This window comes from Leucopleurus acutus (genome assembly GCF_964270905.1).
Source record: "Leucopleurus acutus genome assembly, chromosome: 16".
In the NCBI taxonomy this organism is placed as follows: Eukaryota; Metazoa; Chordata; class Mammalia; order Artiodactyla; family Delphinidae; genus Leucopleurus; species Leucopleurus acutus.
This window is the reverse complement of record NC_139158.1, coordinates 80,155,064-80,173,216: the sequence shown is the minus strand read 5'-3', so window position 1 is coordinate 80,173,216 and position 18,153 is coordinate 80,155,064. Positions and strand designations below refer to the sequence as shown.

General features: G+C 39.7%; 1 protein-coding gene across 2 annotated transcripts in view; it reads right to left on the bottom strand.

Moving 5' to 3' along the window:
• DOK5 (docking protein 5) overlaps window positions 1-18,153 on the bottom strand; it is a gene marked incomplete at both ends in the record, with an annotated part of 140,595 nt that overhangs the window by 42,019 nt on the left and 80,423 nt on the right. For both annotated transcript variants that reach the window (XM_082857040.1, XM_082857041.1), the window contains 2 exons: window positions 286-405; window positions 490-604. In XM_082857040.1, coding sequence (XP_082713166.1) covers window positions 286-405; window positions 490-604 — 235 coding nt within the window. The remainder of the gene's footprint in view (window positions 1-285; window positions 406-489; window positions 605-18,153) is intronic.

Sequence of the window (18,153 nt, the reverse complement as noted above, 5' to 3'; positions counted from 1 at the left end):
GCATCTTCTGCACAAAACTGACACACACACAGCAGGTTCCCCATAACTTCTATCTGATATTATTAATGTAGATACATTCCCATTATACGTTGAAAACATGTTAAGAAAAGAAACACACTGAAATGTCTGCTCAGGTTTTAGGTGAAATAAAAGGTTATTTTTACTGCTTTCTTTATACATTTTTATACCTTCAAAAATTTTACATCGTGAAGATGTCTCACGTTTCATTACATGGGGACAAAAACAGTTTTAGAAAGAGCAAAGGAGAGAATTCTCTTTACATACCACTCTGTTCTCTCTCAACCCCCGTAGCCAGTAAGTCAGGCTCTCCAAGGCTGATGTCATTGATTCGCGTCCCTACACACTCCATCTGGAGAACTTTGCACCATTCATCAGCCTCAAGATCTGCGGAAATGTCCAGAGATTAACGTGTATGCCCAGCACCCGCTGAAAAACAAAAAGCCAAAGCCCTCCCTGCCTCCGACAAACCTGATTCACAGGCAAAGGTCTTGGACGTATCGTCATTGAAATAAATCACTATGGCATGCTTCTTGGTGCTTTTTGGCAACCGAGCTATGTTCTTCACGTTGTTGAGTTCTGTAACCTGAAAAATGAACGATGGTGAGTATGAGGATGCTCCGGAAAGAAAGCTTCCCATCAACACCATCAAACTGAGTGGAGGCACAGAAGGCAGAAGGCGCGTCCCAGGCGAACACAGCCTGACAGAAGAGTGTGTATTCAAAAGCGATGAATTATTTCAGTGTCGTCCTCAGTGCCTAGCAAGGAAGGTTAACAAACTACCTCCCCTTTTTAGATTTTTTTCTTTTGAAGCCTATTAAGAGGCACAGGCTCAAAGCTTCGTAGACGTAGACACTTGTTTTACGTTTTTAGTTTTTTATCCGCCCCTGTCAAAGACTCTGCCTTCTCCATTGTCATCATGTTTATCTCCATCAATGTGGACAGACTTTCAAATACCCCGTCTCTTCAGAGTACTGCCAACGCAAGCATCTTAAACACACTGACCACGAGAAAGAGAAGGCAATGGTGGTCTGGTTCATAACTAGATGATCTCACCCTTTGATAATCAGAGATAGAGTCTTAGGATTCTCAAAGATGCCCCTCTACTCAGGGTTGAAGTCATATATTCCAACACAGAGAGCTGGTAGGTGAGGTGTTACTCCAGTCTCTCTGACTTACTCCTAGCTTCTCCATGGTTATGGGGCCACTGTCTTAGGGTCTGAAAATACTGCATGGTAATCACTTTCTTCCTAACAGGAGGGGAAAGCTTTCCCCACTAGCCATTCTCCTCACCTCCCTCTCTCCCTCTAACTCTTTATGAACCGTTTCCCTCCCACAAGGGGTACTGGCTCATTGTGTTTCCAAAATGCCATCTCTCATTCAGTTACATCCAGATCCCCTGCTGTACTCCAGGGCTGTGATCATTGAGTCCTGCAGGAGAGAAGGTTTAGGTGGCTTGGGGCAGAGTATTTACAAGATAAATAACCCTCTCACACTAACTTAGTCTATCTCTTCTGTGTTATACAAAAGAATGTGTCTCCCATCAGTCTTTGCCATCAGTAATGTCATGCCATGTCTCCCGTCTATTACTCTAAATTCAATAAATGCTTGGCTCAGGAAGTAGGTGAGGAGAGAAGCAAATACTGTCCATGCACATCCTAACCTGATGATTTCACTTCCCTGCTTCTTGAACTCCACTGGCTCTCTTTATAGGATAGTGCAAATTTCTTAGCATGAAATATCACAACAGTTGCTACGGACCAAATGTTTGTGGCCCTCCCAAATTCATATGTTGAAAGCCTACCTCTAAGGGGATGGTATTAAGAGGTGGAGCCTTTGGGGTGATTAGGTCATGAGGGTGGAGCCCTTGTGAATGGGATTAGTGCTCTTAGAAAAGAGGCCCCAGAGAGAGCTCCCTTGTCCCTTCTGCCATGTGAGGACACAGCAAGAAGTCGCCTTCCAGAAACCAGAAAGTGAGTTCTCACCAAACACTGCATCTCCCTGTGACTTGACCTTGGACTTCCCAGCCTCCAGAACCGTGAGAAATACATGTCTGTTGTTTATCAGCTACCCAATTTATAGTATTTTTGTTGTAGTAACCCAAACAGACAACACTGTTTCCCAAAAGCTGCAAACTCTTTAGTGGCTAAACACTACCTATCTCATTCCCCAACTGCACCAAGTCTCTCAGCGTTTACCAGATGCAACTGTTTATTTTTTGCTTATTTCTGTGCTAATACCACAATATAAGCCACTATCATCTTGCCGTAACTGCTTACTGGTCTCTCCACTTCTATCCTAACCTAACCCCATTCATTCACTGTAAACACAGCATCCAGATGATCTTTTCTTTCTTTCTTTTTTTTTTTTTTTTTTAATGTTTTCTTTTGAAAACCCTAGTCAGCTTTGGGAAGGAAGTAGCTTTGGCGGAAGCAAAGATATTTTGGTGAAAAAGGAAAAAGGAGCCTTAACGTGAACAGAGGCGCTCGGACAAGTGAGGGTCAGGGGGCACAGATGAGTTTTCTAAAATGCAGTTCTGACTCCAGCGTTTCTAGGCATAAAACAGAACATTTCAATGACTTCCCTTTTGCACTTGCAACAAAAGCCCAAATCCTTAGAATGATTATGAAAGCCCCCTGTGGTCCTCCTTATAGCTCTCACCAGGCTCCTCTCTGACACCTTCCCGAGCATCCTATGTCCCAGCCACACTGGCCTCTATTCAGTTCCCAGGAGGCACCATGATTCTCCCGGCACAGAGCCTTCCCCATGGTCTCCTTACTTCACTCCCACTGGCCCTGCTGGTCCTAGTTTAAATCTCATTTACCTGCAGAGCCCTACTGGACAACCCCCCAGCCCCTGTCAAATCAACGTCTTAAGGCTCTACGATCCAATGACATCTTTGCCCTCACAGACCTTGGATGGCTACACGGGTTATGGTTTAGCGCCTGTCTTAGAATAAAAGTTCCATAGGGCAGAAACGGTATATTTTTTGCTCACCACTTTGCCTCCTGAATGTAACCCAGAGCCTGTCACATAGCGAGAATTCAATGAATGTAGGTGGACTTGAACAAAAGACCAAACTCACCCACAAATTCACGTGTACGATGCTTCTCCAGGGTGAATGCCTCTCTCTCCTGTCTCTTTTCTCCAGGGGAATTTCACTTTTCCTTCAAGGTTCACTTCCTCTGGGATAGTTGCCCTGACCTCAGTGTGAATTCATTGTTCCCTCTCTCTGTTCCCATGTCTGCTGCATGAAGCTCTATTCTATTATCTGTTGTTGTAATTAATCCATTTAGCTCTCCAGCTCCCAGCTAGACATGAGTCACCTACTTACTGATGAGCTGAATCAATGAAAAACAATCATTTGAGAGTCAACATTTATTGAGGCTACACCCTACATTTATACACACTCTGCTTAATATTTTTATATAGAACATCTTATTTGATCTTCATAAAAATCCTATGACTGATATTATTATCAGTATTTTCCAGATGAAGACACTGGGGATGAGAAAGGTTAAACTCATCTGCCCAAGTCCACAGCTAAAAGATGGCACAAACGAGTTGTGAATGAGGCAAACTGACCCCAAAGCTTCCGCTCTTCACCGTCCAAAACACTAATAATGACTAACCCTGCAAAAGTTCAGCAGAGAGAATCTTTAACTCCGAAAGTCATCTCCTATTGGAGGACCTCTTTCTTTTCATGGGGGTAGGTTTTATTCTAACCCTCTACTGAGATATTATATAAGATTAGTCCACCCTAGCCTCAAACTCAGCAATGACCTTGAAATATGTCATTTCATTAAACATCCACCAAGGGCAAAGAGGAAGGAATAAGTCACCTGAAAGGGTCAGGAAGTGCAGGGAGAGCTGCATGAGTCCAAACACAATCATCCATTCTGGAAACTGGTTTAGATAATAAGAAACCCCACGCCCCTCTCAGGGTGAACGTTTAAGGAGCAAAGGAGCGGGTAGGGTTATGTTTTATGTGTGGAAGGACCATCAGGCTCTGAAGCAACAGTTTCTGTCCCCATCTCAGAACTACATCTCAGTGAGCACGTGTACACACACACACACACACACACACACACACACACACACACACAAACGTATACTCGCATGCACACCTTACTTCCAAAAGAATTGCAATCTGCTTGAATTCATAATAGAATCTTCCTCAAAGCACATGCTACAGTGACAATTATGAGAATTAACATTTTCAGATATATTTATAAGTCACACAAAAACTTCTATGAGACATTTATCTCCACCATCACTTCATTTTGTAAATGAGAAAAACGAGGCAGGACGTATTTTTTTTAATATTCCTTTCCCAAAGAAATAATTGGCCCCTAAATAAATTACTTTTGAAGTAAAGAGAGATTCTGATAAGGTCTCAGATTATCATTTAATATGAGCAGTATCTTAAACGGGGGCGACAACAGTGTAACTGACCATCAAAAATGACTCTATGGGATCCTCAGCACTGTCTCAAAGAGGATGAGCTTTCGGGACCACTCGCGTGTAATGACTTCAGTTCAACTTCAGTATGCATTTATTGTCTTTTCCTTATGATCCTTATGATCACCCAGAGGTTCTTTCTTGCCAAGTTCAAAACTTTTAAGGAAAACGCCCTCCTGGGTTTTATAGATTACATTTACAGTTTTCTAGATTTTATTTTTCTTCCACAGTGCAGGAGAATAGACACACCCTAAACTTTACATGAATTATGCTCTTTGTGTAGAGATTCACAGATAAAATGTAAAAATTTCTTCAAGGTGTAACAGCATCAAGGAGGGAACCACTTAAGCACGATTGCAGGAGAACAACATTCCCTCTTCAAGAATCTTCCTTGCATCCACTCGTTCATCAAAATGTTTAATTCATTGTTTATTTACTATTCATTTACTCATTCATTCATTTATCTATTTGTAAAATTTACTCTGTGTCAAGTACTGCTCTATTCACTAGGGATAAGATACGGAAGCTTTGTGCGTTTGTTAGTGGTAATGCAAAATGATGCAGCTGCTGTGGAAAACAGTATGGAGGTTCCTCAAAAAAGTAAAAACAAAACTACCGTGTGGTCCAGCAATCCCACTTTTGGGTATATACTCAAAGGAAATTCAAAGGACCTCAAAGGGATATTTACACTTCTGTGTTTACTGAAGTATTATCTACAATAGCCAAGATATGGAAACAACCTAAATGTCCACTGATAGATGAATAAAGAAAATGTGGTATAGACCTAGAACGGGATATTATTCAGCATTAGTAATATTATTTTCTTTCCCTTGTACTTCTTTTTAACTGTTAATTCCTGTTCATGGCAAACGATACCCGTTTCTATTGATGGTAGTAAGAAAATGTTCTTTTACAGTGAATTTATTTAAACAAAGAAGTGATATGATTTCAAGCAAAAAATTAAGTAAATAAGAGTAGGGGTGATACTGTGACCACAAACAGTTACGAATAAATGACAAATGACTAAAAATTAGGAAAAACACCATCAATCTACTACTCCTAATCTAATACTACTATTATGAAACTGACTTTCATTTCATTTTCTACTGAGTCAACAGTCCAGGTGACAACCAATTGACCTAAAGGTCATAGAGTCACCCAGAACAATTCTCATGTGCTTCACAGAGGCATGACAGTAAATTTCAACAGAAACTTGGTAAAGATTTGGTGCCCACTTGGTATCCCAAAGGTCACCCATCTGAATAGGACCATTTGTTTTCTTTTTGCCTTTTTTGTCCATTTCACGATTGCATGTCCTAAATGAGAGACAACAAAGCATTTCAAGCCTCATGACCAAAATCTGAAATATGTCTGAGAATTATGATTTAAAGATCAAAAGAACAGTTCCCAAGAGAGGTCTAACATGAGATCCAGTTACAAATTTTCATTACTAACAGAGGGTTTTGATAGTAAGCAGAAAACAAAAAGAAGTCAAATTGTGTGATTAAAAATGGTATATACATAGAATTTAAATATTTTAAATTTAATATTTTAAATTTAAATATTTAAAATTTAAAATATTTATTTTAAATATTTTAAATTTTTTAAACCTATGCTTTTATATCATCTTCATGCTAAGGGAACAGCTGACCAAGTTAGACAATCCAAATAACTTCTGTTTATTTTCTGGGCTGCTACCTGTCTGGTTACTCTTTCAAATTATTCTGTGGCCTCTCAATCTCTAACCTTCCTTTTCTTTTTCCAGGATATATTTAAGCATCCTGACTCCAGAGATTTTTCTCTTGAAATGGAGCTAAAACCTGCCAAAGAAGACCAGAGACATCCATATGGCTTACTGAAAATGTCAATATTAGGACCTTTGAAATGCTTGATTTTCTCTTGAAATTGGGTGTTTACTTTCAAAAGCCCAGGCTAGCTCTAGGCTTAATCTGACTTAATACATCCTGGGCCCAATTCAATCCTTGGACTGATTCAAAATTCATGGAGGGGGCTTCCCTGGTGGCGCAGTGGTTGAGAGTCCGCCTGCCGATGCAGGGGACACGGGTTCGTGCCCCGGTCCGGGAAGATCCCACATGCCGTGGAGCAGCTGGGCCCGTGAGCCATGGCCGCTGAGCCTGCGCGTCCGGAGCCTGCGCTCCGCAACGGGAGAGGCCACAGCAGTGAGAGGCCCGCGTACCGCAAAAAAAAAAAAAAAAAATTCATGGAAGACAGTGGCTCCTTGAAAATTCTGCTGGTAAGAGATAATGAACACTAAATAGAGCTTCCCTGATACATAAAATATGTTTATGAGCACAGAGGATGGAAAGATTAAGTAAAGACTTGGCAAAAATGATTCTCTCTTTAGAATCTGGAAGTATTTCCAATCAGACCAAAGGCAAATTCTGTACCTCACAGCAACCTTCACTGTCTAGATTGAATTATTTGTTCAAAATCATCCCTCGCCTCCTGGCCCTCGTGACTCTTTACTGAGTTTGGACTTGGTCACGCAACTTGCTTTGGCCAACAGAATGTGAGCTGATGTGCTCAAGAAGATGCTTTAACTGTGTGTGTAAGTCAGTTCCACTCTCCTTGAGCTTCAGCCCTCCACTACAATAACAATAGCCCCCTCCTTCTTCCTGGATCTCTGAATGCAGGACAGATGGACTGCAACTGAGTCAAATTAATCCAGCTATGCTCAATACATCCAGAGCCAATCCAGATCCCTCAGGCGACAAGGGCAGAGGATAAAGATGAGCTGCTATAAGCTACTAAGATTTTGGAACTGTTGCCATAGCAGAAGTTGGCTAATACACCCTCTGTTTGATGCCCTTTTGGCCAAGAATTTTCATAGAGTTTTTCTCTCAAATCCCACTGTATAACAATATTGCTTCTAGTACAAAGGAGACCACATTTCCTACTCAGATACATAATAATCCACTAGAACATTGGTTATCATTTTTAATTTAGTAGTTGAATCATTTGGTTTTAAAAATTTTTTTCAAAGAAAATCTTACAGTGTCACCATTATATATAAGTAGAACTAGTCTAACTACATGAGGAAAATGAATCCCACCCTACTCCTCAGTTATAAATCCACTTCTCAAGAACGAAGCCTTCCATCAATCACTTCACACCTCACTTCAATCAACCACAGAATGCTGAATGGCTACAATGTAATACTAAATTCTCAGGATGCTATAACGTCCTCGGCACTATTATTAAACCCATTACAAGGATGAATAGTGCGAATCAGAGAAGTAACTTAATTATGATTTCTCAGGTAGAATGGAAGGGTCAAGCCACACTCAAAGCTAGAACATCTATAGATGTATGTTATTTCTAGCAGTACACTCCATAGGGTGTGCTCCTTAAAACATACTATAAGTAAATGAATGAATAAGTGACTGGCTGAATAAATGAGCAAATGAATAAAACTAAAGTTGCAAACAGTTTTGGAAACAATTAAAAGTTATTTCTGCAAGTTGTAAATCATATCTTGAGAGAGGAAAAAAAAAGAAATGCAAATCTTAATTCCTAAGGAAAAATAAAGTACTTGTCAACTCAAAAGAAGACACTCTGAACTAAACTCATCTTTCCTACTTAGACCTTAAAATGCTGAAGAAACTCAGCTTTTCAAAAACCACTTGCTTTTATGTGGGTACACCTGGCACCATGGTTTGCATCCCCAGCTACTGCTCTAGTGAAATTCTGCTTGGGACAAGCAAGGAATCCAAATATCAGGTCCTGTGGATCAAGCACATACAGTAAAAGACAGAAATCTCAAGACCACAGTCCAGTGAATCTTGACACATGTACACACCTGGGCAGCCACCAATGTTTTGATTGACATACAAAACATTTCAGTTAATATCACCACTTCCTGGGTCAGTACTGACCATAGATTAAACCACTACTGTTACCTCCATCACCACTGGTTAGTTATGCCTTTTAGAAAACTTTATATAAATGGAATCGTATCATATGTATTTTTCTGTGTTTGGTTTCTTTCACCCAATATCATGTCTATGAGATTCATCCATGCTCGGTGATACTTTGGCATCATGTGAATAAGCTGTTACCCAACCACCTTTCAGAGAGTTGTCTTAGCATCCACTGAAGACTCATCTGCATCAAAATACTATTCTTTTTAATCCAACTGGTTTGTCAACCTAAGTCCCTATATCTATGAGTACCAGAGTCAAGATAAATATTGACCAAGGATGCTTTTACTGTTCCCACCTGCATACTGCTTTTTATTAAAGTAATCTGGAAACACAGGTCATGAATATTACTAGAATCACTATGATTACTCATTTATTTCAAAAATGTGGACTACTGCATTTAATCAGGTGAACAAGTTTACGAAGAATTTACTGCACGTTTAGTTGATAGAGGTGCCCACCATACACCCTTTATGCAGTTGGACAGCCTCCTCCTCAGTTTTCAATTTACATTTGTCAGTAGGTGAGCTGCTGTACACACCTGGGTAGCTTACTCAAGAAGGGAACCAAGCCATGTGGGACCTGACCCCATCATCAGTCTCTTTACAGGCATTCCAGAAGGACAGCCAGCTAGCTGTTATCACAACTGCAAGTTCTAACTGTAGTTACTTCGAATCTGAAGAAAATCGTGCACAGGTGAACATGGTGGTCCACTGAGGTGACACTTCTAGAGCCTGTTGAGAAGGGATGCTGGCGATTCTTTGTTTCTCAAAGCTTTTGGTGGCATTTGCAGAGCACCTTATGGGGGACTTCCAATCTTCCCCTTGCACTGAAGCATCCTCCCTTCAACAGAGGCTCCAGGCAGATGGAGAAGGCGGTCCAACTCGCCTTTCCTGCGCCAATGCAGAAAATGACAGAAGGCTACCCTGTTGGTGGTGTGCTTTTCTGGCTCTAGCGTGTGATTACATTGGATGGTACTGCCTGAAAATCAGTCTGAACAAACTTTGATTCACTCTTCTCAAGATAGAGCCCGACCACGTGTATTCCTCCCACACACTCTGTGCTCCTCTAAGAGAAATGGATCTCTTTCCAATAGCTGGAGGAAATAAAAAGCTGCACACTGAAGTCTCCACCTAGCTCCCACTTACCTACTGGACAGTTCTTTGGGACTTTCAGAATGTTCCTCCAAATACTTCTCTGCACACACAGCCTATTGTGACGCTAGCGGTCATTATATTGAAGAGACACAACTCTAGTGAAACAAAGGCAGTGCACAATTTACTGTTTTCCTTATCTTAAAAGCCCAACTGAAATCCCTCTCATTTCTGTGGTCTTTTCAGTCCCGCCAAGCAAGAACACTTGGGCTTGCTCTTCCTTTGCCCGGAGACACTCTTCCTCTACAGGAAGAGGCCTCACTCCTGCCTTCTTCAGCGACTCACACAACATCTTCTCCTGATGACTGTATTTAAAATTGTAGGGGCTTCCCTGGTGACGCAGTGGTTAAGAATCTTCCTGCCAATGCAGGGGACACGGGTTCGAGCCCTGGTCCGGGAAGATCCCACATGCTGCAGAGCAACTAAGCCCGTAAGCCACAACTACTGAGCCCGCCTGCCACAACTACCAAAGCCCGCATGCCTAGAGCCCGTGCTCCGCAACAAGAGAAGCCACCGCAATGAGAAGCCTGCACGCAGCAACGAAGACCCAACACAACAAAAAATAAATTAATTAATTTTATTTTAATTTAATTTTAAAATAAATAAAATTGCAACACTCTCATTCCACATGCCTGTCCCTTTTCCCTGCTTTCATTTCCTCCTTAGCATGTATCAGTCATGCCGACACACTATATATTATACTTTTCCTTTATGCTGGAGTCGAAGCAGGGAGTCCCCTGCTTTGTTCTCTGCTGGATCTCCAGTGACCCTCAACACGCACACGTTAAACGAAAGCCCCGCTTCCCAATCATCCATCCCCATCGTAAAGACAAGGAGACTGAGGCGCGATGATGTTGTTACCCTGCCAGGGGCTGGACAATTCCTGACCAGTGACAGAGGCAGGATTTGACTCCAAGCAGGCAGACTCTGAATTACGTGCCAGATTTTGGGTTCTAAGCCCTTCCTATGGATTATGTTATTGGACTTTTCACATCCTTTCTCACTATGATATTATTCCCATGGTACACAGAAGAGTGTCGAGGTCTACAAAGGTGAATTTGCTCACTCAGCAGGCAAACAGCAGAGCTGGGATTCAAACACAGATGATCCAACGACTCTTTACGAAACCGCCAACTGCCACCAAATGAACATACAGCAACGAATCAGAGAGGCCATCGTTCCTGAGTCAGGCCTGGTTATTCCTAAGGTGGGTCGTGAAGGATGACGGGAAGTTTATGAGGCAGAGAAAGGAAAGATGAATTTCCAGACCAAACAGAGCCTACATACGCACAATCACGAAATTGCATAAAGACCTGGGGAAGAGCGGCGGCGAGGCGGGCAGCAGTGGGCAACAGACAAAGCGCGGAGCGGGAGCCGCTGCACTGGGGCTGCATCCGAACAGGCCCCGTGTGATGCCGTCAGGAGTTCACTGTGACTCACGAAGTCTGCAGAGCATACACTAAGAGGTTTAAAGCAAATAAATGGAAGGTAACATCTACGCATTAGAAAGATTCTTCTACAGGCCAGTGGTTCTCAGCCTGGTGGAGATCTTGCACCTCCCTCCTTCCCAGGGGAAAAGATTTCACAAAGTCCAGAGATATTTTTGGTTGCCCAAACTGGGAGGTGCTACTGGCATCTAGTGGGTAGAGGCCAGAGATGCTGCTATACATCCTACAGTGAACAGGACTGCCCCACAGCCATAACGTTAACTAACAGTGCAGTGGGTGAAAACCCCATTACAGTAAAAGTAGAGAATGAACAAGGCCGATGAGAGTTCTATGCACACAGAGGTGATGAGAATGGCGCCCTCTGGAGCTGAGCGGTGGACAGCTGGCTTGGCCACACATGGTGGACTTAACCATGGGGAAGGAAGGGAACATCATGACCAGAGGGGAGAAATGAGGTCCAGAAAGGCCAGGAGGCAACCAGGTAATAGTTATGACTTTAGCGTAGGTTAGAGCGGGAGGAATGGGAAAACAGGGAGAGATTTAAGAACTACTTAATTACCATGCATTTCTTGTTTTCTAGTTTTCTGAGTATCAAAAATCCAAAGTACTATGACTCCCTCAAAGAAAAGAAATATTCAACACTCTCCTAAATTTCTGATAAATCTTTAAGTATGCCGTGCAATTAGGAATTCCAAAAGAAGGACTGCCAAATCAATTTGTCTGTTTAAAGCCATATTCCAGATGTCTCATTCGTCATAAATGATAGTAGTCATTGAAATAAATGTTTAACAGCCAGCGATTAACGAAGTGGCCATACTTTAAAAGTTTAGTTTGCTACTGATACAGTTTTGCATTAACAACTTGGAGAACAATTACAAATTACACAGTTCAATTTTCTAAATGGATTATTTTGTAACTAGACAGAGAAACTGCTGACATTTTTTCTGGTGTTTCAAGGGAAGATTAATACAATCGGATTTTTAAAAGTACATTCCCTTGAGGAACTGGTATATTCCTGTCAGAATTATGCAAGTCGTCAGCATTGCGTGGGAATATTAAGTATGTTTCTGGTGTGCTGCAAAGTCAAAAGCCATTTAGGAAAACAAGGATTTGATTTCCAATTTTTCCCCTTCTTTTGCTGATGATAATTTACAGATAATGATTTATTTCTGTTTACAGAGTGAAATGGAGACCGCTACCTAAAAGGTAATTTTTCCGCCTTGCTTTTGTAGGCTGTATCCTAATTATTTTTCCCCTTGTGGGACTGAATGAATTAAGTGAGCAATTCACGTTGTATATGCAAATTGTGAAGCTCTGCAGAAGCTTCAAATTATTTCATTCTAAAATAAATAAATAAAGCCATTATCCTACGGAAAATGAAGAGGCATAAATCCCTTTAACTTTTGTAGGTTGCCTTTGAAAATAAAAGTCAGGTAAAAGCAATCCATTTCTGGGTCCGTAATGTTTTCTCAAGTACAGGATTAATAAAATAATCCATTACATTATTATTATTGTTATTACATTATTATTATCTGTTGAAATTTTCAGAGCACTCTGAAAAGCTCTAATAAACATTTCCATTAAAATGTTGCAAGACTTCTTATAATGTGTTCCAAACTTTTTCATATTGTCTTTCCTAAAAAAAGTACCAGTGGGGGCTTCCCTGGTGGCGCAGTGGTTGAGAGTCTGCCTGCCGATGCAGGGGACACGGGTTCGTGCCCCGGTCCGGGAAGATCCCACATGCCGCGGAGCGGCTGGGCCCGTGAGCCATGGCCGCTGAGCCTGCGCGTCCGGAGCCTGTGCTCCGCAACAGGAGAGGCCACAGCAGTGAGAGGCCCGCGTACCACACACACAAAAAAAAGTACCAATGGTTTTAATGCAGTGCCAGTAAGCAGGGACAAATGAGGAGAGACATCCCGAGTTCTAATCAAAAGTTGTCAGCATAAAACATTTCTATCCACAAGTCTCCCCTCAGGACCTGGAACACAGCAGTTTCAGCAAACATTTTATAAAAGATTTCTTAAGAAAGAACCAGTCTAGACAGTTATATCCCAGCCCCCATAGAGATGGTTTCATTCTTTCCAAAAATATCTATATGCCCTTGGTCACTTAAAATAAATTGGACTAGCGCCTGTCTGAGGTACAAATTTGGACTGTCTTTCCTGAAGAGTGGAGCTTTATTTGTTCACATGACATAATTTAAATAATCTGTTCATTGTGTCTTCCTTAAAAATAAAAAGCCACACACACACCAAAGTGTACTTACGCTGAAAAGTCTGCATCTGAAATTTACAGAGAGAATGGAGTCTGGGGTGAAGGGCACTTCCCTAAGCTGTCTGTGGGTGTGGGATTTTGGATAATCTATCTGGAGACAACTTGGCAGTAGCTACAAAAATGTTAAAGGTACAGGATATCAGCTGACCATCTCACATCTAAGACTTTCCCTTCCAAAAAGATTAGCATGAGCATATAAAGACAGATGCACAAGGTTTTCACCACAATAGAATTTATATTAGTAAAAAATTATAAACCTTTTTGCCCATCAGTTTGGGTATTTTTAAACAGATTGTGGTGTATCAATATTAAAGAGTAGTCTGGAGCTGTTAAACTAATGAGGTGCAGACACTACTTATTGACTTAGAATTATAGTCAAAGCATGAGAGAAAGGGTGTAATTAATGTGACCATTTATTTTATCTCATAAACCAGAATATTCTGAATGTGAAAGAAGTTGTTACTAGAAGTTATATAAACACTACAGGATTATCAAAACATCCTGGGGAAATCTGTATTTATGGTCTCCTTAAACACAATATGCATAGTATGTAATGAATTACTCTATTTTTGCTTTAAAAATGTGATCTATATATGCGCGAGAATATGCTTCTATTTGTGTAGAGAGTGAAAAGAGTTTGAGGGATGCACATCAGTCTATCAGTATTTTTTTTTCTGAAGACAGGGACTAGGGGCAAAGGTAGGATTATTTTCTTTCATTTTACTTCATACACTTCAGAATTGTTTACATTTGTTACAAGGAAGATGCAGGATATTTATAATTTTTAAAAATGAGTGACAAGAAAAAAAGAAAAAGAAATCTGCAAAAAAGTGTAAAATGAGGTAAGGGGATCTCTATCCTTTGTCAACACAACTTCTTGTGCAGTAACTTACTTGGTCAACAATATCCTGTAGTTTCTCCCACACCCAAAAACCATTTGACTAATTTTTTTACCAACTTGAGAAAACCCACCCTTTTCCTTTTGACATCATTTACAGAGAGCTTCTGTATGTTCTTGGATTATAGTCAAGTGTTTCCACATAAACACAAATGTGAAATCACATAGATCAAGTCCTAGAGATACAGGCTTTTAAGAAATTCATGTAAGAAATACATAAGAATGGGGAGGGAAAAGCATTTATACATTCAATGAACTTTGTAGCTAAGTTTGTTTTTTTCTTATTCTTATTTTCCTATGTGCATATGTGTGTTTCTTGAGATAACTAAGTCAAACAAACTAATAGACCAGTGACAGACTAAACAGATTACATTTTCATAAACCCTCAAAAACCTGAGTTTCTTTCCAAAATGCAAGGAAAGCTAATCATTTCAAATGATTAGTCTAATAATTGTGGGGTAGGAAAAAAACAATTTAAACTGGATGATTGTTTTATCAGATTATAGGCCAAAAATGACTGGTTTACACACAAGTATTTAATTCAAAAGGGCTTTAAATTTAATCCAAATTAAATGAAATAATCACATATAAACTTAGCAAAACATGTACAGATATGGAGGTTGAACATTACAAAATGCTGATGAAAGAAGTTTTTAAAATTCAAATAAATGGAGTGACCATGTTTATGAACTGAAAGACTTGACACAGAAGAGATGTCAGTTCTCCCACAATTTGATCTATAGGCTTAATATAATTATTTTCAAAATTCTAACATGGGTTTTCTGTAAGCACAGACAAGCTTCATTTAAAATTTTATGGAAAGGCACTAAAATAGCTAAAACAACCTTTAGAAAAAGAATAAGTGGAAGCAATCATTCTACCCAGTATTAAAGATTAGTATATATTTACAGTAATCAAGAGAATATGATGCATAGCTCAATGAGAAAGAAAAGAGAACCCAGATACAGACTCCTGCTAATATGCCCAAATGATTTTTGATAAATGTGCAAAAGTAATTCAGTGGGAAAAAATAAATATTTTTCTTTTAAAAACAAATTGTATTGGAATAATTGGGCAACCTTAGGTAAAAAGAATGAAACTCAACCTACATCTCACACCTTATACAAAAATTAAACTCAAAATGAATCATGAACTTAAATATATAACTTAAAACTATAAAATTTTAGAAAAAGAAAATGTTCAGGATCCAGGGCTAGGCAAAGAGTTTTTAGACTTGACAGCAAAAGCATAATCCATAAAAGTAAAAGTTCAAATACTGGACCTCATTAGAATTAAAACTTTTGTTCTGCAAAAGATCCTGTTAAGAGGATAAAAGATAAGCTATGGAAAAGAAAATATTTGCAACCACATACCTGACAGAAGAGTAGCATCTAGACTACATAAAAAATCACCAAAACTCAATGGTTAAAAAAAAATCTATTAAAAATTGGTAAAAATGTATGAAGAGATATTTCATAGAAAAAGATATACAGATGGCAATTAAGTGCATGAAATTATGTTCAACATCATTAGCCATTAGGGAATACAAATTAAAACCACAATGAGGTATCACTATCAGAATGACTAAAATAAAAATAGTGATACCACCAAATGCTGGTGAAGATGCAGAGACGCTGGATCAGTCATTCACTGCTGGTAGGAATGTAAAATCCACAGCTGCTCTGTTAAGACAGGTTAGCAATTTCTTATAAAAATAAACATGCAGCCACAATATGATCCAGTAGTTGCAGTCTTGGGAGTTAATCCAAGAAAGATAAAAACTTTATCCATAATAATAAAAAATTAGAAACAACTAGTTCTTCAGCGGATGAATGTAAATAAACTGTGGTACTCCATACTATGGAACATTGCTTAACAATAAACAGGGACAGAATATTGAAACACACAACACAACAACTTGGATGACTCTCAAGGGGATTACATGGCTCGTAGCAACACTATTGAAAATAGCCAAGACATGGAAGGAACTCAAGTGCCCATCAACAGACAACTGGATTAAGAAGATGGGGTGTGCCTGTGTACACACACACACACACACACACACACACACACACACAGTGGAATATTGCACAGCCATAAAAAAGAATGAAATACTGCCATATGCAGCAACATGGATGAACCTAGAGAATATTATGCTTAGTGAAATAAGTCAGAGAAAGACAAATACGGTATGATATCACTTATATGCGGAATCTAAAAAAATAATACAAATGAATTTTTATGCAACATAGAAACAGACTCACAGATACAGAAAAGAAACTTGTGGTGACCAAAGGAGAGAGGAGAGAGGGGAGAGGGGAGGGACAAATTAGGGGTACGGGATTAACAGATACAAACTACTACATATAAAATAGATAAGCAAGAAGGATATAGCACAGGGAATCACACCCATTATCTTGTAATAACCTATAATGGAGTAGAATCTGCAAAAATGCTCAATCACTTTTTAGATTCCACATATAAGTGATATCATATTTGTCTTTGTCTGACTTACTTCACTCAGTATGACAGTCTCTAGGTCCATCCATGTCCCTGCAAATGACATTATTTCATTCTTTCTTATGGCTGAGTAATATTCCATTGTATATATGTGCCACATCTTCTTTATCCATTCCTCCATCAATGGACATTTAGATTACTTCTATGTCCTGGCTATTGTAAATAGTGCTACAATGAACATTGTGGTGCATGTATCTTTTCGAATTATGGTTTTCTCCGGATATATGCCCAAGAGTGGGATTGCTGGATCTCATATGGTAGCTTTATTTTTAGTTTCTTAAGGAACCTCCATACTGTTCTCCATAGTGGCTGTATCAATTTACATTCCCACCAAGAGTGCAAGAGGGTTCCCTTTTCTCCACACCCTCTCTAGCATTTATTATCTGTAGATTTTTTGATGTGGCCATTCTGACCTGTTTGAGGTGATACCTTATTGTAGTTTTGATTTGCATTTCTCTAATAATTAGTGATGTTGAGCATCTTTTCATGTGCTTTCTGCCCACCTGTATGTCTTCTTTGGAGGAATGTCTATTAAGATCTTCTGCCCATGTTTTGATCGGGTTGTTTGTTTTTTTGATATTGAGCTGCATGAGATGTTTGTATATTTTGGAGATTAATCCCTTGTCAGTCGCTTTCTTTGCAAATATTTTCTCGCATTCTGTGGACTGTCTTTTCGGTTTTTTTATTGTTTCCTTTGCTGTGCAAAAGCTTTTAAGTTTAATTAGGTCCCATTTGTTTATTTTTGTTTTTATCTTCATTACTCTAGGAGGTGGATCAAAAAAGATATTGCTGGGCTTCCCTGGTGGCGCAGTGGTTGAGAGTCCGCTTGCCGATGAAGGGGACATGGGTTCGTGCCCTGGTGCGGGAAGATCCCACATGCCGCGGAGCGGCTGGGTCCGTGAGCCATGGCCGCTGAGTCTGCGCGTCCGGAGCCTGTGCTCCGAAGTGGGAGAGACCACAGCAGTGAGAGGCCCGCGTACCACAAAAAAAAAAAAAAAAAAGATATTGCTGTGCTTAATGTCAGAGAGTGTTCTGCCTATATTTTCTTTTTTTTTTTTTTCTGCCTATATTTTCGTCTAAGAGTTTTATAGGGGGAAAGGGGGCGGCAAGGATAAATTGGGAGACTGGGACTGACATATATACACTACTATATATAAAATAGATAACTAATAAGGACCTACAGTACAGCACAGGGAACTCTACTCAATACTGTAATGGCCTACATGGGAAAAGAATCTAAAAAGAGTGGATATATGGTACATGTATAACTGAATCACTTTGCTGTACAGCAGAAACTAACACAACATTGTAAATCAACTATACTCCAATAAAAATTAATTGAAAAAAAAATGGAATCACTATGCTGTACACCTGAAACTAACATAATATGTGTATATCCACTTTACTTAAATAAATAAATAAATAAAGTGAGGTTAGCT